Source organism: Vitis riparia, chromosome 18 (assembly GCF_004353265.1).
Source record: "Vitis riparia cultivar Riparia Gloire de Montpellier isolate 1030 chromosome 18, EGFV_Vit.rip_1.0, whole genome shotgun sequence".
Lineage (NCBI taxonomy): Eukaryota > Viridiplantae > Streptophyta > Magnoliopsida > Vitales > Vitaceae > Vitis > Vitis riparia.
The window spans coordinates 2868668-2892975 of record NC_048448.1 but is presented as its reverse complement, the minus strand read 5'-3'; the positions used below and the strand labels follow the sequence as shown (position 1 = coordinate 2892975).

The window sequence follows — 24308 nt, the reverse complement described above, 5'->3', positions numbered from 1 at the left end:
ATTTCTAAAAAACTATTTTCTACACAAAAATTATCAAACCTTTTTGTGAGTCTAATTTTTGTTTTAATTTAACATTTTATTTTAAATGATGCAATAATAGGTTACAAAAATTAGATTTTTTTTAAATAATAACTTAACGAGTATTTGATAAATCAATTTATTGACTTAATATTATTAATTATTTAACTTAAGTTATTAAATTGATGAAGTATATTTGATAAAATAGATGAATATCACAAAGTAAAAAATAAATTTAAGTATTAAAATAAAATAATTAATTTATTTTGAATTTTTTATGTCAAAACTCTTTTATCTCATTTACCATGTTTAAAGAAAATATATTTTATAGGGGGAATTTTTAATCATAATGCATTTCCAGGCGGCCAAACAGATCCTCTAGATTTTAACCCGTCTAAGCCTTTATATAGAAGGGGATGACGAGAGACAGAGGGAGAGAGACATGGCAACAAGCAGAACACGCGGGGAAGGGTCAGAGGAGCCAAAGGTGTTATGGAACGAGACCCAACATAGGTTTGAAACAGAAGACAAGAAAGCATACCTAGAGTACGTGTTGAGGGATGGGGGCAAAGTCATGGACATACTACACACCTTCGTTCCATCTTCCAAGAGAGGCTTGGGCTTGGCTTCTCACCTCTGCGTTGCTGCCTTCAATCACGCCAAATCCCATTCCTTGTCTGTCATTCCCTCCTGTTCCTACGTGTCTGTATGTTTTTCTTATCCAATTCCTTTAGTTTATGAACTCTTTAGTTCTGGGTTTCCTTTGACTTTATTTCTTGATTATTTCCGCCCTCTTGTGTGCAATGAGTTTGTTCAATTTTGGGTGATAATAATGGGTCTATTATCTTTTCATTCATTTGTTTTTATGTGAGTCTCTTCCAAATTGATTTGTGCGTGATCATGTTTTACTTCTGGGGCTACATTGACTACTAGTTCCCCGCCCCCCCTTAATATGAAAACTTCGTGATGCAATTGTATCGATCACGTTTTTATCTACAAACTCTGATCAGTGGGTCTCTATTATCTATATTTTGGTAGATTTAAATTGCTAGAATTGCCTATTTCTTTGTGACTGTTATGCTTATATGGGGCTATGCCTTGATATTCCAAAGCCCTGTTCATCTTTACAGTGACACTGGGCTTTGAACTTGGATGAATTATGAAGGGGCTTTGATAGGCATAGAACTCCCATGTCAGACAAAAAATAAATATATTATTGGTTTGAAGAATGTCTCGAGATTCAGGCAATTGTAGATGATATAACCTGCTGATTTACTCATTATAAAATTATAAATAATATGGTCGAATGCAATCGCTCTCTATGCATAGATTAAACACATGCATGTGTACCGAATTTCTGCTAGTACTTAGGAGACAATGAGCTCCTTTAGTGATAGGTTATCAGTTAATAATTGTCATCCTGTTGGAATACTTGAAATTGATATTATATTAGCCATTGCGGGGTTCCAAGATGTTGGCTTCCCTCCCTCTATTAGGAATATATTTCACATGCTGTTTAATAAAGAATCTCTAATAGAGTTCTTTTGTGCCTTTGCATTTCATTTTGGAGGTCTATCTCTATTTTTGCAATCCAATTTTTGTTATCGGCACTTCCATTTTAGCACAGTTGGAGGCAACCATTTTGATGAGTTGGTATTTGTGTTTGATCTTTACTCACTACTATTTGCAAAAATGATCAACATGATATAAAAGATTGAGAATCGATGTTTTACTTGTTGATAAGAATGGCTCATAAAATCATTTTCTATACTATTGATTTTTTTCTATGGAGTTTAACATGTATAAGCCTTAGTGACAGCAACTGATATTATGAGCACCTCATTGAGTGCCTCTGTTGGCCCAGTTGAATCATTTCACACTTTTAAGTTCTGGCTAGACAGTTCTAGGTGTATTATCATGAAATGGATCTATTTTATTAGTGGAGCATATAGTTCCAGATTCTTTTCAACCAAACAAGGGAAGGTAATGATTTTCTTGGGCCAGTTTCTAATTTGAATTTAAAAAGTATTGGTATTTCAAGTGAGATTGTAAACTCTACTTTTAAGTTTTGAACTACATTCTCACTACCTTTAAATATTATACATTTTCATGTAAAATAAAATAAGATTCTATGAAAGGTATGCCTACCCCAAAGGGAAAAAAATGATTCTAGTGAAGTGACATCTTATGCTAAATATTGATGCTACAGTGGATTAATAAATGGTGTTAGGTGATGAATGTGCAAACAGTTTTTCTTTAGCATCAAAAGAAACTTATCAGAACAAAAATTGTTATGTTTTTTTTTTTTTTTTTCGATGTGGTCAAAGATTGCTGTTATGTTAAAGATGGGAAATCAGTGAAGCACAAAATGCATAGCAAGATCTGTGTACCCACCTCCTCCATCAAGGGGGAGATGAAAATCAACGATTTGTAACATTCGGTTTGCAAACGGAAGCCTAAAAATCTTCTGACTCGGAAGATTACTATAACAGCTCTGAGGTTATGTACTGACAAGTATAAGATGATTACTGAGACCTGCAAAACCAGATGGTAATGTGGTTCCCTTCCAAGGGATACGATACTGTCCTGATCCCATGCAGTAAAACATGGTAGCTGTGAGATGCTATCCATGGCAAAAAGATACAGGAAAATTGTATGCTATCTGGTCATGTGTGATGATGTTGTCTTGATCTAATCATGTTATGATAACCTAACCTAATACTCTGTGTTTTACTGCTTTTATATACTGTAGAGGAGATATGATTGCAACAGAAGTATTATGTTGTAGTTCTTACAAAAAAATGCTTATACCTCATCACATGATGTATGAACTCTCATCATAGGTAAATAATTTAATTATGCAGTAACCTTGGATTACTTTTGTTAGTCAAATCATTCATGGAAGGTTATGTAGGTTTAAAAAGTTTTTAACCACTTTCATTGTCTTATACAATAGAAATTGTTATTAGATATCCATCTCTCTTTTTTTCTCCTTTTCTGAGTCATATTTTTTTTATCAGTTTTTGTCAGTTGAATTAGTACTTATTTGGACATGGATGCAAGCATATCCATGTGTAGTAGTGCAATTTTTGAGTGGAAATTTTGAGCCCCATGGTTTGTGTCAGTTTTGACAAATTGTTTGGTTTATTTGGAATTGGAATGCTATCGTGTATTTGTTCAGGACAGATATATCTGGCTTGTTGTTCATGGGAAATTCCTCATTCTTTAGAAAATTATTTTGTTATGGATGCTTCAACCTCGTAATGTACAAGTTTTAGACATTGGTTAAACATGCATTTCTCATCCATGGATGTTGGCAAAAGAAGCAAAACCAGGTAATTCATTGTATGTTCTTTGATGCTTTTGTATGCTAGCCTGCACTGAACTATGTTGAAGATGCCCTCACATAGGTCTTTCCCCCAGCCTCCCAGCAAGTAATGTAATTCACATAATTTAGGATAACTAATCGGTATTTCTTTCTTTATAGTGAGAACTGTACCCTGACTGTTAAAACCACCGACTTTGCTATCATTTATCACTTGGAATTTGTGTTTGTTACTTCACTCCTGCATGCAGTGCAACATGCTTGAAACTCTTGTGCATACCCAAGCTTTTGAAATGCCAGCTCTACTACAATTTACAAGTCATTTATAACTTCCTTTGTAATGATGAGGTTTTTGGCTTGGCAGGACACTTTTCTTCCGCGGAACCCATCTTGGAACTCTCTTGTTTACTCAGAAGAGCCCAAATCTAGTATGTAAAAATTTCAGCCTTTGACATGCTATTGAAGATGTTTGTAAACTCAAGTGGAGGTTGTGAAGCATTATCTGTTGTCAACATAAATTAGTTTCTCTCATTTGCAAATACTCCTCTTCCGAGGGAGATATATTTTCTGCCTCAATCATCCAGCAAATAATATATCAAGTCATAAGTCTTTTCTTTGAGACTATTGGAGTTTCACTCTCCTCCACTTGTGATAATAATGGTATAATGGTATGGGCTTCACTTAACGCCTTGTTTGTTTGTTTGTTTTTATCTTGGTAAGTGTCTCACACAACAGCTTACTGATGAAGTGCAATTTGTTGCTTTCCAGCCATGTTCTAGACGAGAAATACATAGCCTAGAAGTTTTCCACTGTCGCCCATTTGGATATCATCTTGTTTTTGCCTTCAGCTATCTTTATTAGTATTATCAAAATTTTATTAAATATAAAATACTTATATAAATTAAAAACTTACATTACAACTTTTTTTTTGGATTTTATTTTAAATTGTTTTTAAAATTAAAAGTCTTTTAATAAAAATTATGTGGAAAAAAAGAATGAAAGCCCAAAGGAACGAGCTTTTAATTTTTTTTTTAAATGCGAGTGACTTAAGCTTCTTGCCAGACACACCTGCAACTTTTCTGTTTTCCTCTTCATCCAACCTACGTAATCCATGACATAATGACAAGTAACTAATTAAAGCAGTTAAAACTCGAGTCACTGAACAAATATTCTGATCCAGTTCATATAAACATAAGTTCCCATCATACAAAGGTGAAAGCAAGTTATGAAACAAGATGAAACGATACAGACCTGCATTGGGTTTCATGGGATGATTTCCTTAAAAATGCTAAATAACTTCCTCACTAATTACACACCAGCAGATGAAAGCACAAAAGGCTTGAGGATAAACTGTATATTTACAGGCATATAGATAGGAGTCTGATCGAAGTTGAAGAGAGCACAAAATGCTTGGGGATCTAATGTATTTTACAGGTTTATGATCCTTTCTCATTCTGGGTATCAGCCAGCTACATAGTAATCCATCTTATCCACAGGCAGATTCAGATCTGATGTTTCCACCTGTACCAAAACAGATACAAAGCCAATTTGTTACAATATATGGTTGATAGCACGACATATGATGTGAAGTTCAATTTTATTTCATTTTCTTCTGCATTGGTGGTGAGGTTGGGATTAGAAGCAAGTAACATTTGACTACAGTCGATCACCTAAGGAAAGACTTCAAGAGAATAATTTGGTGAGGTAGGGGTCAGGTTTGTAAACATGAAATCTCTGAATTAATTCTGAACAAGAAAAGAAAAATTCCAAACTTAATTGAAAATCCTGAGGAAGTTTTTTTGAAGATGATCATCATCATTAGTGAGGCAATATCCAGAGTGAAATGGATGTGTACCTCTTCAAATGGAACAAAGACAAAAGCTTTCAGACCCCTCTTGTGTGAGACTGCAGGCACATCTGGGTTGTGTGTTTCATCCTCCTCCCACCCTTCAACTACCCCAAGGATGTCCTCATCAGGTCCGTTAACCTCATTATCACTCACACCACTTGTAACAAGTGACAGAAGATCCATCCGATTGTTAGCCCCTGCTGTTGTTCCTCTCAACCTATTAAAATAAGCAACTCAGCCATGTTACTCACAAATGAAAGACATTGCAAACTGTCAAAACATGAATTTGCAGTCAAGTGTCCCATTTTGAAGTAGTTTTCGATAAGCATGGCTGCCAAAAACACCTATAATTCAATAAAAATAGTCACCCAAAGTGGCATTTCTTTCTCAACTCCTTTTCTTTTTGGCCGACAAAAAAATTCCCATGAAGGCTTCTCAATATGACAAAAATGATCATCACCCTAAAAGTCCCGTGATGCTCATACCAAATAGCATAAGAATAACTCAGAATGTAACCATCAAGACACCTTACAAGGGGACAGCCAACTGTACTTTCTTCAAAAAATGCCCCCATACCTGTGTTAAGATGACTTTCAATATCAACAAACTTTTAAGTCATTCTACCACTTAGTCTTTGTTTGGAATCACTAATAAGAATGCTCATCTCCATTTGATGAAAAGAAACAATGTTGGTCTTGTGCTCCTAAATGCCAGCACAAACTATTAAATGACAGCATGTTCATGCCAGTGCCTAAATGATACCTTAAGCGGATTCTCCACACAGTAGGACGCATGCCTGGGTACAAGACAGCAGCTTCAATCTGCAAATGAACAGGTAGGTAACCATAAATATGAAATACATACAAAGTAATAAGAAGAGATATGATAGAAGTATTAATTGCAAAAATCATCAGAGAAAAGTGTGCAATTAATAAAACTTGAATAGAATAAAAGAGAGCCATATCTTGCAGATAAACAAACTCTACCTTGTCATCTGACAAAGTATAGTGGCCACTGAAGACACAGTCTGCTTTAGATGCTCGGGAGTTCATGCATTTTACCACATCCTTGACTTTTTGAGAGGAATTCTAATCATTGAAAATTAACAACAATTATATATCAAACAACATGCTTTCTTCTCTTGTTTTAGGCACTAAGCAAGTTAAGATATACAACCTTATAAAGAAACTTGCCAGAAGGAAAAAACCTAATGTAGCGAAAGTAGCAGACCTGAAAAAAAAAATACACCAAATAGATAATAAGAAGTTTAGTTCACACTGTTCTTTTTGTTTTTTAGGTCTTTCCATTTTACCCTCCTATTTGGCAAGAGCCAATACTGAATCTCGAGAGTCAATCATACTTGCAACAAAATTGCATGTACCAGGATGATGTTGATATGTCCCCACTTTTTTGGACTTTTAGCTGACCTTTTGTCTCATTTCTGACCTACACAAATATCCACATTTTCTTGGATATTTGTTGCCAAAAGAAAGCAGCTTGGCATGCATTGGCAAAATGATATCCTCTTTAGAAATTTAGAGACTAGATCCAAGGTTCCCGGTTATCAAATTTATACTTCCTGTGAGTTTTACACAGCATGATTCCTATAAGTTTTATGCACCACATTGGTCACGGACAGATTAGGAATATACCACATGAACTGGATTGGTAACTTTCCACTCTGCAATTCCAGCACGAATGTAGGTGTTCCTACTCACATAAAGACCTGATATGTGAAACACAAATTTCCTTTCAGGACAGAAGGTCACAGAATTGAAGACAAACAAAACAATGATAATCTGAAATATGAACCCAGGTTTCACACAGAGGTTGTAGGAGTGGAAAAATTCTACACAACTAGGGGAAGGGTATTTTTCCTATATCAGACTTATCAATAAATATGCACACTGTACATCATTCCAGGAACTGACAAAAAGTGAATATTTTGCCAATTTTTCCTCTTTAGCTGTCTTTCTTTCTTTCTTTCTTGCTTTTTCTTTCTTTTCTCTCTCTCTCTCTTTTTTTTTGATAGGCAGGCAAAGAAATTGATTAAAAGAGTGCCAAGAAAAAAGGGGTGCAACCCATGTACCCAAAAGTATACATAGAGCACCCAAATCTTTCCTCTTTTTTCTTTTTTTTAATCAGAGACAAAAATGCTTGTCATGCATAGCAGATGATAAAAAAATTTAACAGAAACTCAAAAGGTAAATAAATGGGCTCAATTTTGTTCATCTATTGGCATTATGATAACATTTTAATCAACTTAAAAAGAGTTGCAGATTTAAAAAAGAACAGTGCATAGTCCATTGGTCCATCACCTACAATTAAATATGAACTAAGCTAGTTGCCAAGAATGGAGTTTAACTATAGAGCTTATGAGGATACAAAATCAAATGTTAGAGCACAAAGCATCGAACTGTCAAAGGCATCCAGTTAGTAAAGTATAGCTATATGGTAACAAAAAGCACATATATGGTTCATCACATCACCTAGAAGAAATCCTCCACCTGCTAAAATGAGAAGCCATCCTGAGTGAGCCTAATACAAACAACACTTGGCAATAACATGGACTCAAACATAATCGAAAACTTATCAAGTTTAGAGCTGACATGTTGAAGAGTTCCTAATCATGGACAGGAGCAGATGTTACAGAGATGAAGTATGGGATTCAGTCCACCAAATCATGTTTGATGATGATCTTTGTGAAAAAAAAAATGGAGTAACTTTCATCCTACAAGCAGGAAAGCTAGCTGCCTCCACTGCTGCAACATTCTGGTAAAAAAAAAAAAAAAGACTTGGGAGAAGTGTTTTCCTTGTTATTTCCTTCCCTTTCACTTTCTTTCCTTTTTCCCCCTTTACAAGATTCATGTAGCGTGTTTATCGGTAGGCAAAAGCTAGAAAGGTAAGGACAGGTAGGTAGGGAAAAATGTGCAACAGAACCCAAAACAATGTACATTCTCCAGGGCATTTCCATGTATATATCCATAGAATATTGCTAAGTCTTAGACCGGATATCTTTCCCGGGAGATTGATGATTAAGGATGAAATATCACATATTTTGGGGTAGTTACCAAACAAATGAAACTCATTTGCCAAGCCCATAGTTTACAACAAAGAATTTTTGTTTGATAAAAGATTTTACATTGTAAAGCACTTCATATTGATTAGGAAGAGTATAAGTGGAAAAAAATACAATGATGTAAATAGGAACAAAGATTGAAATACCCAACAAACTGCCGTTAAACATCAAGAAAATAGCTATCTTCCTAATTTTATCATAGGTAAAACAGAGTGAGATGCATGCATATATTGCTAAACAGTTGAAATAATAAAATTTTCACATCTTACCATCAGTACGGACCCTTGGTCTTAAGAGCCACATTTTTCTCCATGAGCTCTCATATCTTGACTGCAAAATCTTATAATTTTCCACAACTCCAGAGAGCTTCATAAAAAAAAGACCCAATTTTAAGCTTTGATGACTTACAAGAGAATATGATGAGGAATGGTCCACAAGCAATAGTGAATTTACCTGCCAAGCTTTTAAACATGCACTGCGCCAGAACACAGGGTTACGAATGGTATATCTCCATTTTCGACAAACACAAGCTGCCCTCCCTAAGGTATATGGAGTCATTCGTGCAAATACCTGCATATTAATGGATTGAAGGCAAACTTCCTTATTCAGAAGCTAAATAACCTAATGAATATAGTTGCGATAGATCCTTTTTTTGTTATTGAACTCAAATATTGATAAAAATATGCATAAATGTTAATTGATAACAGAAACAAAGTATATCAAAATTACTATAGCTGACGGCTGGTGTTATCTCTTTCTCAAGCAGCTTATGATTTCAATGGCTCGAATCCCTTAAAATGCATTACCTCAGAGAGTAGCTCATCGGGCAAGCACCGGTGGATTAGTGCCGGGTCAACGAATGGTTTACTGCTTGCACTCCCAAATGGGGCAACCGGTCTAACATGAACTCCATAAAGATCTAGACCAGATGTCAAAGGCAAATTAATAATCAGAAAAGTCAGTTTTTTGAAGTACCAAATTGAATTCCACAATCAAACCAAGCACCATATGGCATGTTCGTGGCAAAGCACACATGAAAAATGGAGTAACAAAAAGGGAAAAAAGGAAATAAAAAGTGCTATGGTATCGGGTCATTACCAAGCCAAGGCCTATGGGTTACAAAGTACTGCACAGTCCTCAACCGTGATTCTGCCTCAAGTTCTGGTGGAACTTTTAATGCAAAATCTGCAAGAGAGGGTCATTGGTTGAGCAAGAATTAATAAAAATTAACAAGAAAATAATGCCATAGTTGGAATCTTTATTTTAATTCAATCTGAGTTGTTGGAATTTTTATTCAATCTGAGTTTATTCTGCAGATATTCATACTAAATTTTATCAAGCTTCGGAAGCCCAGAAAAAAATTATCGCAGAAATCGAAAATTTATCGATACCCAGATCGTGAAATCACAGGAATCAAACGAATCTTCCAAAATAACATACAGGTCTATTGCAAATTTAACGAATTATCATATCTCTTTGCGAAATTCTAATAATTATGCATTACCACCAAATTCGTACAAGGTCCTTTCACATAATTGAATTTAGACTGTGAGGTTTAGGGTTTTACCTGAAGCCATGAAGACCGAGGTGGTTACTCTTCGAGGATGATCGAAGCTCTCCCCTCGAAATTTTCTAGGAATATCGAGAGAGAGAGAGAAAACGAAGAGAAAAAGAAAGAGGGAAAAACCGAAGCCTCAAAGATATGGTGTTTTACAAAACACCGCCTCAGACAAATCCTGACCAATCAACGAATGGGCCCACTTACAGATCCCTTGTTGAAACCAGTCACTGGATCTGACGGCTGGGATGTCATATTTACATGTGATCCTTTTTTGAATCATAAATAAACAAACAAATAAAAAAAAATTACTTATGTATAATTACAGAAAAAAAGATTTTCACTGAAAGTTTATTTAATATTAGAAAAGACCTGTCCCAAATATCTTTCTTCTAAGGTTAGAATTACTTTTTTTTTTTTAGTAATTCAATACTGAAATTTTATTTTAAAATAATTAAATATTTTTATTTAGGAGCATTTTAACATATAAGTTATGTTTAGCCTTCAAAAGTTTGAAAGAAAATAGAAAATAAATAAAATAAAAAATAAATTTAAAATTAATAAATTATTGTTATTGAAAAATATATTGTAGATATATATATATATATATATTTAAAAATATATAAAATATAGGAATTTTTAATTCAAAAAATATATATTTATTTCATTGTTTGATGACATTTCTTAAAATTTTCGTCTTCTCCAAACTTTAAGTTTTGAAAAATATTTTTAAAAATATAATATAAATTTCCATTTCTTATATGTTGTATTATAGTTTTTATATTTTGTATAAAAAATAGAAAAAGTATTAAGGAAATCCTAAATTTATGAGTATCCTGTACTTTTTCAAATTATTTTTAAAAGTTGATGAAAAAAATTTTATTTGTTCTACATTTTATTTTATTTTTAAAGACTATAAATAAAACAATAACTAAACAACGTTATGAATTTTTAAAAACCATTTTTTGAAATTATTTTTAAAAACTTTGTCTTATGTTAAAAAATATATATATAAAGTTTATCCAAATCAACATTCTTGTGTTTCTATTTTAAAAAATAAAATTGATAATTACCTTAAAAATATAATAATTTTTAAAAATCCATTTAAAAGAATAAGATATTTAAAAAATAATTATGCCCTCAGATTTTAAATTTTTAAAAAATATAAGGTAAAGAACACTAGCATCATTATATTTTATATAAAAATTACTATTTTTTTTTCTATTTTGTAAAAAAAAATAAATACCTAATAACATAAAAAATATATCTATTTATAATAATAGTCTATTAAATAAACAAATATTTGTGCGTTGTTTTGATTTCAAATATTCATATTTAATATTTCTTATATTAATAAAATTTATATTCCTTTTATATAATAAGCTTTATAAGATCATTTGTGATTTTATTTCCTTCTTTATTATCAATTTTTTAAAATTGTTTTTACCTTGAAAAACTTTTGAAAACACCAAATTAAGTTGCATTTGGTTTAAAAAACTTTTATAGTAATTTTTTTTCATTTTTTAAAATAAAATTTTTTCTATATTTTATTTTCTCCAAAAAAGTGTTTTAAAAAGATAAAAACTAGGAAAATTTGTTTGTTATTGGATTTTTTTTATACATGAAATATAATAAAGATGATCAAATTAGGTTTTTTTAATTATTTTTTTTCTTTTCTCTATTAGTTGTAATGGAATAATAATTTGGGTGTGTTTATGGTTCAGAAGAAACTTGTGGTTAGAAGAAAATGGTTTTTTTTTTGTCTCTTTGCTTAGATGGAATGGGGAAAATGGAGCTTGCCGTGGTGGAGAAGTGAAGAAAAAAATTGGTTTGATGGTGTTTGTTTGGAAAGAAAATGAACTTGTAAGAAAAAATTAGTGTGAAGAAGAAAATGGGTTTGACCGTGTTTGTTTGAGAAGAAAAAATTTATTTGAAAAAAAAAAAGAGTGTTTGGATGAAATAGGTTTTCCTATTCTAGGTTTATTTCTCTTTGATTTTTATAAATTCTTGTTTGGCATGTATACATTGGATGCTGAGCTGGAACATGTTCCACGTCATACGCTTGCTTGTCATTTTGACATGGTAGTGGCTAATGTGGGCACACCAAGTTGGCCTTTTATGGGTATTTTGGGAAGTATCTATCTAAAACCGTTAGAGTGCATTTATGAGGCAATTTTTTCCCCCACTTCACAATTCAATGAAAGGGTAAAACCGTAAAAGTAAATTTATTTATTTATTTTTTGACATAATTCTCCTAAAAGAAAAGAAAGGAAAACAAGCATCCACATGTGATATAAAAGAGGGGCAGCATGGCTGGGCGACAGGCATTTAAAGCATGACAGATATCATTATGGCAACAGCTAGATATATGACACATAGGATCACATGATTATCATAAGCCCAATGCAATTCTTCCTCCATTTTTCTCATATTTATCGCTCACATTATTACGTGGCATATAGTTTTAGTAATTGAATTTCAAAATATTTATGACCCATTTAATAAACAATAAGAAATTTTTTATTTTATAAAATCAAAATACCACGTAAGCAATAAGTTTTATTTTATAAAAATTATAAATAAGTATATAAATTATCAATAATTTATAATTTTCTTAAAATCTTCAAATATTTTCCATTTATTCAATTATTTTATACAGTATTCTAAAAAGATTATTTGAGACCGTTAAATAATAATTTTCAAATATACCCTTAACATTATTAACACATATATTTATAGGTAAGAAACTTTCCATGGAATATAACCAAAAATGGTTATTTTTATCTTTATTACAATTCCGTGTAATCTTTTAGGCTATGGTTCCCGAAAAATTTGAGGGAAATGCGAGGAAAATAAAATACAAAGGAAAAGTAGAAGGAAAGAAAAAATGAAGGAAAATAAAAAAATAAATTAAAAGTTGATAAATTATTTTTTTTTGTTACTTCAAACTCGTTTTATTTATTTTAACTCATTAATATAAAGATTAAATAATTTAAAAATAAATAAGTTTTTAATTAGTTTTAATTATATTTGATTTTCTTTGATATTTTTCATAAGACAACCAAACATGAGAAAATCATTTTCCTTAACATTTTTTTTTATACACCAACTTATTCTCTATGAAGTAGAATATTCTCTAAAATTGTCAACTAAAATAATCATACGACCCTATAAATGTTTTAAGACACCTAAAAAATATAAAATGACAAAAAAAATGTGTTTGTTTGGTAAACCAACTTAATAGTTTAAAGTGATTTAAAAACTTGATTTAAGTTATTAAATAAATGAAATATGTCTTGTAAATGTAAAATAACTTAATAACATCACTTAATATAAAAAAAATAATTTTAAGTAATAAATAAAAATAATTAACTTATTTTTAAGTTCATATTTTCATTTTATCTTTTTACTCTCATTTGGCCTAATTGTTTCTATAATATCTTTTGTTACTATGCGACCTTTATTGTTACTCGACATTTTTTAAGTTCATGTTTTCATTTAATCTTCCTACTCACATTTGTCCTAATTGTTTCTATGATATATTTTGTTACTTTGCAACTTCTATTATTACTCTGACATTTTTTAAGTTAGTTATAATTTATTGGGGATAAATATGTCAATTTGATGATTTATAATAAATTTTTTAAATTAATTTTATCGGACAACTTTAATACTTAAAATAAAAATTAAGTAATAAGTTTGAAATTAACAACTTAAGTATAATTTTATTTAAAATCAACTTAAATCATTAAATTAAATAATAAGCATCAAGTTTTATCAAACATTCTTATGTTTTCCTCTTATTATTTTAATTTGATAAATCAAATTATTAACTTATAATTTACTTAAAATAATTATGTGATCTTATTAGAATTAATTTAAAAGAATCTAACATTTTTTTAAGCTCCATAAGAGTTTTTTATTTGTTCATATATATATATATATATAAAAGTTTTAAAAATATCAAGTTGTTTGATAAAGTAACCTAATATTAGAACTTAAATTTAAAAACAACTTTTGACTTATTATATAATAATTTCACTTGACTTAATAATTAAGCATAATTTAACTTCTTATTTTAATTCATTAAGCACTAAATATATATATTAAGTGATGCCAAATAACCTCACATGTGAGAAAAAATGTAGTAGAATTCACTTCTCTCAATTATTTGATAAAGCAACTCAATATTGCAACTTTAACTTAAAATTAAAAATGACTGCATGAATTAATTTAAACTTTTTATTTTAAGGCATGAAACGTTAAACATTAGGTTTGACCAAGCACACTCCCTGGGAAGAAAAAGACCGAACAAACAAAAGAACAAGCGTACGGCCATGAAAAGCTATGGATGTGCTGTCTTGTGGAACTCCATAACCCAACTGTTGTAAACACTGCAGATGACCTTGCAGCAAGAAAATCCTGATTTTATGGCCAAGGTCTCATACTCCTTCTGGGTCCTTTCTTTTCCTCCAGGGTTTTGAGCCAGCATGAGTAGATCTTGCTCGAAAGGAATGTTGGCTGAGACTGTGTTCTCTGGAGCCACGTGAAGAATGGATTCCACGATGATCACCTTCCCGTTATCAGGGAGAGCTTCAAAGCAGTTGGTGAGAAGCTTCAGACAGTGCTCATCACTCCAGTCATGAAGAATCCACTGCATGCATGTCCCGTGGATAAATAATGGCAAATCTAGAAAGTAAAAACTATTTAAATCTTGACTTCTAAGTTATGTCCAGATGGCTTACCTTCATAAAAATGGCGTCTCCTTTGGGAACACTCTCAAACATATCTCCCCCAACATGCTCCACACCTAAAACACGACTCAGATACCAGTGAATTATAATTTCATCTCTCTAAGTTTCTTTGCTTATAAGAAATGGTTAAGAAGAGAATCATTCAATACCAGGATAAGAGGGGGCGTCTGCTAAAACATGAGGCAGATCATAATTGATGCCCTTAATCTGAGGATACTCGGAAGTGATGATTCTGAGAGTGACCCCAATACCACCTCCCACATCAACCAACACTTTGAGGCCTTCAAACCCTTTGTAAATCTGGAGAATCCTCTTCATTATCAACGTAGTATGATTTGACATTGCCTCATTGAACACCCTGTTGAATCTTTGATCTGTTCCTGAGTATTCAAACGCTGTCATTCCGTACGCCCGATTGAAGGGAATTCCTCCTTCCAGTATAGCATCATTCAAGTGGTACCTGAGAACAACCCAATCGATCAATGTATAAATACAGCCATACAGTGAATTCATCGTCTTAGCCCTGAATCTTTCGATCCCCTTTTGTTTGTTTCCCGAGATAATCAAAACCCCATTTCCCCCTTAAAAATCCCACTACTATTCCCAAAAAAGAAAAGAAAAGAAAACCCCATTTGTCTATGGAAAGGAAACGCCCTAACGGTATAGTACCAGCTCTCCATGAAGACCTTGTCGTGGTGCAACAGAAACAGAGGACCAATCGACCCACCGTCTGGATTCCGGGCGAGGAACTTGCAAATGGGCCCAACGCCGTACAATCTCTCCACTTCACCATTGTCAAGGGTCCGCAGAGAGCACCTGAGAATAGAGTAGCTGGCGAGAAGCCGCAGAACCCGGTCCAGCAGGACCGGCGCATCGGGGTTCCGGGCTGGAAGTTGAGCCGCGATCTCGGAGGGAGAGAGGAACGCGCCGTCGCCGGCTCCAGCCAAAATTTCGATGAGGTTAAGCTCCAGAGCCGATTTCAAAGCCATCGGAAGAATGATGCCGTTGGCCAAGCGAACGGCCAACTTGCCCAGTTCTTCTTCATCTTCTCCCTCAAATTGCAGTTTGGACATGGGGTATGAGTCCAATCGATTGGAACTCATCTCGAGAGATTGATGATGGTGAATGAGTTCCTGAAAATGCTGAGATCGATCTTCTGGACTTCACTGAGATTCGTGTGGACTATTATAATGGAAAAGAACTTGATGTGAATTTACAATAAGGTCCTCGTACAGTTGGCGAATTAATGAAAAAACAAGAGAGAATTGTGTTTTGATCCATTGCCCAAAATTAAGCCGGTCCATATAAATTCCCTATTTAAGTTAAAGACTCAGGTGGTATTTGTTTTTTTGGCTTTTTGCTCAAAGTAATTTAGTTTTAGAATTTAATTTTTTTTTTATATATTTTTTCATGACTTATTATAAATTTTTTACTAAATAGAAAAAATAAAAATATGTAACTTTTTCTAAATAGAAAAATAACATATTGGTTTTTTTTAATTTTTTAATACTTAATAAAAATAAAATACTACAAAAACAAACAACTTAATATTTAACACTATTAAGCATTAAAGTTTTATTTAGAATTAAGTAAAAAAACAAACACCACTTAGAAGAAATGTGAAAATTGAAAAGAGGATATGAATTTTTTATTTTTTAAAAAATAACCTTTATTGACTATGAAAAAAAAAAGTAGTAAAATATTAATTTAAATTTTATTAATTTTAAACCTCAATAAAATTTAATATAATTTTTAGTGATTTGGAAAACAATACATCCTTTTCCAAAAAAATAAAAATAAATTATTATTATTTAAAAATCAAATATCTTGTAAAATATGTATTTTTAAAATTGTGTATATAAAAAATAACTAAAAATATGTCAATTTTTTTTAAATGATTTATTTTTATACTATATTTTAAAAAAAAAATAGTTTTCTAAAAATAATAAATTTTCAGAATAATTATTAAAAAAAATTAAGATAAAAAAGTTTCTGAAGTAAAATAGTTTTGAATAGTATATTGGTCTCTTCATATTTTATATCCTTCCCATTAATTATACAATTTTTATAGGTTAAATCTTAATTTTTGAGTCCAATTGGATCTAAAAGATAAATGTCCCAAAAAACAATTTACCTCACTTCACCCCAACGAATGCGTATTCATCGGGGCAAGTAGATTTTCAAATTATGAATAAAATATTAAAATTTTATGATAGAAAACAAATATTTTTAAATTTTAGATATTAATTTAAAATTTAAATTATATTTAAAACAAAATTATATATATTTATTTTAAATTTTATTTAAAAAATAATTTAATATGTAGTGTTATAAAATAATCCCTCTGAGAGAGTATTTTTAATTGTGCTAGACTTTATTCGGTGATAAATTGTGATGTACTCAAAAATAAATGGTAGTGGGGCTAAAAATTGGACTCATTTGTCTTACAGGCAGTGACGGGACAGTGGTTTTATTTTTCTGTTTGTACGTCTAGTTTTTGTCGTCTTGTTGTGTAACCCCACTTTGGTTAAACACTTCATTGACCTTTGCATTTACCAAAACTTACACTATATTATGCAACAACCGATACGTTTTAAGAGAAAAAAAACAAGGATCGAGAGTTGTAGATGGATATAAAAAGTCATTAAGAATATTACATAGTTATAATAAAAAATAAATAAAAAAAATCGATGTGACAGATTCAAATTTTATGTAAATGATCTTCAACATTTAAAAGTGTAACTTTTTTTATATTTTAAAAATGTTATAAATATTGTTGTATTTTTATTTTTTTATATTTTACATTAGATATAAGAAAAATTTTATGATGTTATATAAGTATGAGTTTCTCTTAACCACGTTAACACATTTTAAAAGCATAAGGGATAAGAATAGACAATATTTATACGGTTGAGAGGGACCATTACAATGGTATGATTCCATATAAACCTTGTAAGAGGTATTTGTTTTAAATAAGAGAGAAAGTTTTCAGTATTATATAAGTATGAGTTCCTCTTAACTATGCAGATGTGTTTTAAAATTTTCAAGTCCATAACAGAGTTGTTACAAATTGTATCAAAATCAATCCCCAACAAACCCCATAAAAGATGTTGGTATGCTTGAGACACAACTTTGTTGGGAGGAGGGGTATTTGTGATATTCCATTCAGATCAGATAAACACGTAGACCTAACTTAAATTAAAAAAACAAACGACTTAATACTTATACTTTTATGCTATATTTAGACCTAACTTAAATTAAGTCATATTTAGAATTAAGTAAAAAAAATTATTAAAAAAAAACACCATAATATAATCTGGTTTAATAAAAATAAAAATTGAGTAAAAACATATTTCATTATATTAAGCTATTTTTGAATAGATACTTCATAATTTTGTTGTACTAAAAAAGTATAAAATCTATATCCTATTTAACATTATTTGAAGATGTATCCATGATCTATTTTTTTATTCATAACATTAACAATTAAGATATTTAAAGTCTATAGATAAATTATATTACATTTTTTTAATTGAAGATTTTATTTTTTATTAGTTTTTTATTATTATTTTTTTTTTGCAAAGTGAGTAACATAAAAAGATAAAATAAAAAATAGAAGAAAATAAATGAATTTATGATTTATGGAATATGTATAATTCATTTCAACTCATATTGAAAAACCAATATAAACTAATAATAACAGATTCCTATGGATTTTTTTTTTTAATTAGAGCTCCAAAATATAATTCACATTTATCAAAATATCCACCAAAATCAATCATTCTAGTGATTTTTTTTTTAAAAAAAAAGGATTTCGTAGTCATTCCTAAATTAAACATTCAAAAACTAATTAATTAATCCCACCAATGAAATACATATTTCAATTACAAATTTATAAATCCAAAGGATTTCTAACATGTTTTTAGCAAGAAATCTTAATTAGAAATCCTAATTGTTATCAATTACCACTTTCTTACTAATTACATAATTAATCATTATAATTTTCCTTTTTTTTTTTATATATATTTGATATTTTAGGCTATGGAAACATGTTAAACTTAGGGATGCAATTGGAACGGGTTGGTCCAACCCAACTAGATGTTTGAGTGGATTTGGGCAAATATTTTCAATACTTAGGTTGAACTTTGGTTAAAATTTCTTAATTTGAATTCAATTTGGGTTGGACTTTGATCAAGATTTTGACAATTTGAGTCTAATTCAAACCCAATTTAATATTTTTATAATAATATTAATTTTATTTTTAAATAAAAATAAATACTTTTTTATTTTATTAGAAAGATACATTAGTTTAGGTTTTTTTATTTATTATTATCTTGAAGTTTTATTTTATTTACTATTTATATTTTGATACAAATATACAAAAAAAAAAGTTTTTAAAAAACCATTATGGATGGATTTTGAATTATGCAATCCAATCAACCAAAGTCTAATTCGACTAACTCGAATTTAACTTGACTAACCCGAATTCAAACCGAGTTTAAAAAAATAAGGTTGAGTTAAGCATGGGTTGAGTACATAGATTTGATTGTGTTGAACTTGAATTGTCTCTTAATTTGGATTGAATTCAGGTTAACCATCAAACCTGAGTCCTGACCACCCCGCCCAAATTTGTAGCCCTAGTTAAACTAATTAAAGCTCCCCAGTTGAGTTGGACATCAGAGTTCTGTGGACGGCCCAGCCACGTACTCGCCATTGGGCCTTACCCCTACTTCCGGGGTGGACTATGGGCTTGCGATTGGGTCGGCTGTTCCCCGTTTGTTCCAAACCCAAACTCTAATTAAAAAAATATTCTGGGCTAAGTTTAGAGCCAGGCCCCATTTACTAATGGGTTAAGGCCGAAGCCCATTAAATTACTTAAACACGCCTGACCCAAGTCTCCCAATTTTTAGAGTAAGGTGGCAAGGTCCAGCCCTTGGTTGGGAAATTTGTTTCAAAAAAGGGAAATAATATGGACATTTTGGACGGTCAGAGATTAGCTGTCCAGATGTGACAAATTATTTGGTTCAATATGATTAAAAACGAAAGGAAGTGATGCTAATCTTCTTCTTCTTCTTAAAATGCATGGCCCTCCCTCGATTATTTTTATCTTCTTCGTTGGAACTTGGACCATTGTACTTCATTCCCGATGGACGAAAGGAAAGGGAGTGATTCCCTTTCCTTGTCAATTTCCATTTTAGTATTCCTCCAATCGGATTCGGAGCAATGACATTCTTCTCCAAAATCAAAGAGCGTGGTTTCAAGAATCAGGGAATCAAAATTTATCTTTTCACAAATTACTTAAATGCCCTTCCAACTAATGCTAAATATTTTTAAAATAAAATATTTAAATATTTCAAATAATACTTAGTTATATTGCCTTTTCTACCATTATTTGGTTTTTTTTTTTTCCAACTATTCAATTTTTTTGTACACGTATTGTAAATAATTAGAAAAAATGACCACACTTAAAAAGGGTATTTGGTAAGCTTTTGTTATTTGATAACTTAAGTTGATTTTTAGGTTAAATTATTCCTTTTGAGTTGTTAATTTAAAAGATTTTTATTTTAAGTATTAAAGTTGTTTAATAATTAATAAAGTTAACTTAAATCTTATTTTATATCATTAAATTAATATTTTTATATTTTAACTAATATTTATCTTTACTAGTTTTAATTAATATTCATTTTCATTCATTTTAAGAAATAAATTTGTTTGTTAAAGATCTATATTTTAAATATTATAGATATGTAAGATAATTATAAAATATGAGTCACGATATGAAATCAAAGTTGTAAAATACTTTCACTAGATACGGGCAAATTAAATAAAAAAGATTCAAGATTAAGAATAAATTAAATATTTTGAATTAATAATTAAAGTTATTTTTAATTTTAAGTAATAATATTAAATTATTTTACTAAATTTATTTAATAACTTAAATTAAGTTATAAAATTATTTTAAATTAGATTATGTTTTAAAATTGTACAAAATTTAAGTGGTTTATTTTATTTTTAAGACAAGTCACCCAAAATTTCTAAAAATGAAATTGTTTTTTATTTTATGAGAGAAGATGGATTTGGGTATTGACAAAAATAAAATTTTGAAAAGAGAAAGGAGAAAAGATGATTTTTTTTTCTTTGTAAAAAATAAATAAAATTTCTATTAAAAGAAAATTGTCTTAAAAATAATAGATGAAAAAAATAAACAACTTTAAAAAATATTTGAGTTTTAAAGTGAATTTATTATCATTAGTTTAATTTAGTTATGTTGATCACTATTAATAAGTTGCTTTTAACTGAATAGAAAAAAATTAAATATGAAATATAAGGGTTTATTTGGTAACTGTTTTCGAAAATAATTATAAAAAACAATTTTTTAAAATAGTTTTTTAAAATTGTTCTATGACGTTTTATAGAACAAAAATTTATTTAAAAACTTAAAATGTTTTTAACATATTTTTAAATATGTTTTTAAAATAATTTTTATATATAGTGTTTTATTTTTAATTATTCTATATATTTATATAATTATTTTTTAAATCAACCCTTAAAAAATAGGGAGAATTGGGCTTTAGACCCATTTGGTTTTGATAATTAATAAAGAGTCATTCAAACACTCATAATTGATTTCAAGGATATGAGATGGGAATAGACAAAAATACCCACTTAACTCATTTTTGTCTTTATTCTACCACCCTTCACATGCCACTATTCTTTCTTATTTAACAATTTTTTGATTTTTCATTATTTTTTTAAACTCTTTTATAAATAATTGAAAAATCAAAATTATTTTTTTATTTTTAAATTATAAATAAACAAAGATTATATTAATGATTCAAAGACTATTTTGGAAAATACTTTCTAAAAAAAATATTAATTCAAATAAATAAAAATTACATTTTACATTTATTTTTATCTTTTATATTTTAGAAGTAAATAATTTAATGATTAAAATACTATTTAAAATAAATATATTCACTATTGTAATTTTTTTATATTAAAAAGCATTTTAAAGTTTTTTTTTACTATTATAAAATAAAATGTTTATTTATTTTTAATCTTCTTTCTTCTTTATTTTAATAACTTTTTGAACATGACTTTTAGTAATAAGTTATATAAAATGTTACAAATTTGTTTATTAAGGATTTATTTCAATGATTTGAATTAATTAAAAATTTATTAAAATAAGAAAAAGAAAAAGAAAGAAAGAGGATGGATGAAAAGTTTTTATTTTAAGTACTCAATTAAAATATTTTCGTATGACCGAACTTTAGAAGTGGATTATATCAATACATAATAGAGATTGAATTTTTCTTACGTAAAAGGGTTGAAATGTATATTTACTTATTTTAGATGAAAACGAGTAGTTAAAAATTATATAGATTATATTTGAGTTTGGTTTTAAAATATTTTTCTAGTTTTTATTTTTATTTTTTTTAATAATTTTTATTTTCTATATTGTCTCTTTTTGAAAATATTCTTAATAAAAAAATGAAAACTATTTTTTAAAATGAAATTGAAAACCTTGTTTAGTACTATTTTTTTATATGAAAAAAAAATAATAATAAATTTTATTTATTTATTTATTTATTGCGTCACTGTACAATTGTATTACACTAATTGTATAAGGGAAATGTACTAAGTGTACAAAGGTGTACAAGGCTACCCTTTGTGAAATATTATAATCGAGAGTCATTTCTTTATTTTTTTTATCACTTATGAATTGTACATATATGTCATGCACTTTATTTAATTCCCGCATGGAAATTCCAATATTTTTCCTAATAATAATATTTGGAGAAAATTTTTTTTGACCTTAAATCATCTACCATCTTCTCAATTAAATCATTGAAAATATGGTTAAACACTCCTACGTGGACACATAACTTAGGAGAGATATAAAATTTGTGTCATTGTACAAGGATATTACACTAACTGTAGAAGGGAAATGTACTAATTGTACAAAGGTGTACAAGATTACCCTTTGTGAATGATTTTAATTGATTCTAAATTACTTTTTTTATTTTCCTTGTCACCCAATGATTATACATCTATGTCATGCACTTTATTTAACTATTACATGAAAATTCTAATATTTTTCCCAATAATGATATTTGGGAAAAAAAATTGACCCTAAGTCATCCACCATTTTCTCAACCAAACTATTGAAAATATGATTAATACACCTACATGGATATATAAATTAGGAGATATATGAAATTTGTGTCATTGTACAAAGGTATTACACTAACTATACAAGAATATTACACTAACTGTACAAAGGAAATGTGCTAAGTGTACAGGGTGTACAAGGCTTCTAATAGGTTTTATACGATTTTTAAATAACTTGGATTTGATATTAAGACGATTATTGATAGTTTTGTTTTTCTTTTTTTACCAAACTATGTCATTAAGACATTCTCTACAAAATTAACACATAGGAAATAAAATTAAAATCAATCATGTTTGAATTGTTCATTATAAGTAAACTAAATGAAATATATATTTTTACTATTTTACCTTTGTAAATATAATTTCATTGTTATCAATAGAGATTAAAAAAATCATATTTAAATGGCATTAAAAATAAACTAAAAATATTTTTATAACATTTTTATTTTTTAAAATCATTAATTTAAATTATGAAATTAGTTTTAAAGTTAAAAATATTTGTTATAATTATAGTTTTGAAGATTTCATGATTTTTATCTTATTACTTTGAAAAAATTGCTTTAATAAGAAAGTATTTATTTTAATGGTTTTAAATATTTAAATATTTATTAAAAAATATTTAGGATTAGTGTGAAGAGCAATTAGGTATTTTGGAATGGAGAAATTTTGAATATTTTTGAAGACTTTAATTTGGCCAATTACCCTATTTACATTTTCAAAATTATTGGAAGGTTGGTAAATTAGTCTTATAAATATTGTCTTCTTGATTAATATTCTATATATATATATATATATATATATATGTGTGTGTGTGTGTGTGTGTGTGTGTGAATATTTACATTATATTCAAAAAAATAATAAACACCATGTGCCTAATTTGCAAGTTAGAAAAAAATAATAATAATATTTTATGAGGTATTTAAAAAGTATTTATTATATGTTCTATAAATTTGAAAAAATATAATATTTGATGATATCTAATTTACAAATTAGAGTAAACAAATAATACTAATATTTCAGGAGGTGTTTAAAAATTATTTAATATATATGAGAAATAATATAGGTTTGAAATAAAGAATGATATTTATTATATATTATGTAAGTTTGAAAAAAAGAATAATATTTGATAATGTATTTAAAAGTTATTCACTTCAAAAATACATTTGGTAATAATAATTTTTAATCATCTTTCATATTTGATGAAGAAAAATAATTCAAGTTGGTTCCACTATTAAATAGGTGAGAGAAGGGCAAAAAGTCAAAGAGAGAATGAGAAAGGTGAGGTGATTGGTTAGTTTTTTTCATTTAATAGTCAATGGCATTTTAGAAATTTTTTAAAGACAATATCCTTACTCTCAATTTTCACTTTTTCATTGGGTGTTGGGTTTAAATATGAAACTTATATGGACTATACATTAATTTTTGGGTCAAGTTGGGCCCAAAACACAATTTTTCCTTCTTATTATGTGAAAATTACAAATAAAAAAATAAAAATTTCCAATTTTGTGATATATCCTTCGTCATGCCTTTTTTTTTTTCTTTGATGGGAAGGA

The 24308-nt window shown here is 29.1% G+C and overlaps 3 protein-coding genes across 3 annotated transcripts; 1 reads left to right on the top strand and 2 right to left on the bottom strand.

Moving 5' to 3' along the window:
- Positions 1–442: 442 nt before the first annotated feature.
- On the top strand, positions 443–4039 carry LOC117906297 (acetyltransferase At1g77540). Its single transcript, XM_034819276.1, has 2 exons — positions 443–724; positions 3708–4039. Exons 1-2 carry the CDS (start codon positions 461–463, stop codon positions 3777–3779), a joined length of 336 nt encoding a protein of 111 aa, XP_034675167.1. The 5' UTR covers positions 443–460; the 3' UTR covers positions 3780–4039.
- Positions 4040–4500: 461 nt separating this feature from the next.
- LOC117907530 (F-box protein 7) lies at positions 4501–9949 on the bottom strand. The gene is made up of 11 exons (XM_034821094.1): positions 9839–9949; positions 9370–9456; positions 9078–9190; positions 8725–8841; positions 8541–8637; positions 6845–6918; positions 6369–6422; positions 6179–6280; positions 5955–6013; positions 5199–5409; positions 4501–4864 (listed from the first exon to the last, which is right to left on the bottom strand). The coding sequence occupies exons 1-11, from the start codon at positions 9846–9848 to the stop codon at positions 4805–4807; spliced, it is 984 nt and encodes a 327-aa protein (XP_034676985.1). The 5' UTR covers positions 9849–9949; the 3' UTR covers positions 4501–4804.
- Positions 9950–14032: 4083 nt separating this feature from the next.
- LOC117905995 (caffeic acid 3-O-methyltransferase-like) lies at positions 14033–15761 on the bottom strand. Its single transcript, XM_034818911.1, has 4 exons — positions 15253–15761; positions 14733–15043; positions 14575–14639; positions 14033–14483 (listed from the first exon to the last, which is right to left on the bottom strand). The coding sequence occupies exons 1-4, from the start codon at positions 15684–15686 to the stop codon at positions 14175–14177; spliced, it is 1119 nt and encodes a 372-aa protein (XP_034674802.1). The 5' UTR covers positions 15687–15761; the 3' UTR covers positions 14033–14174.
- Between the last annotated feature and the right edge of the window lie 8547 nt (positions 15762–24308).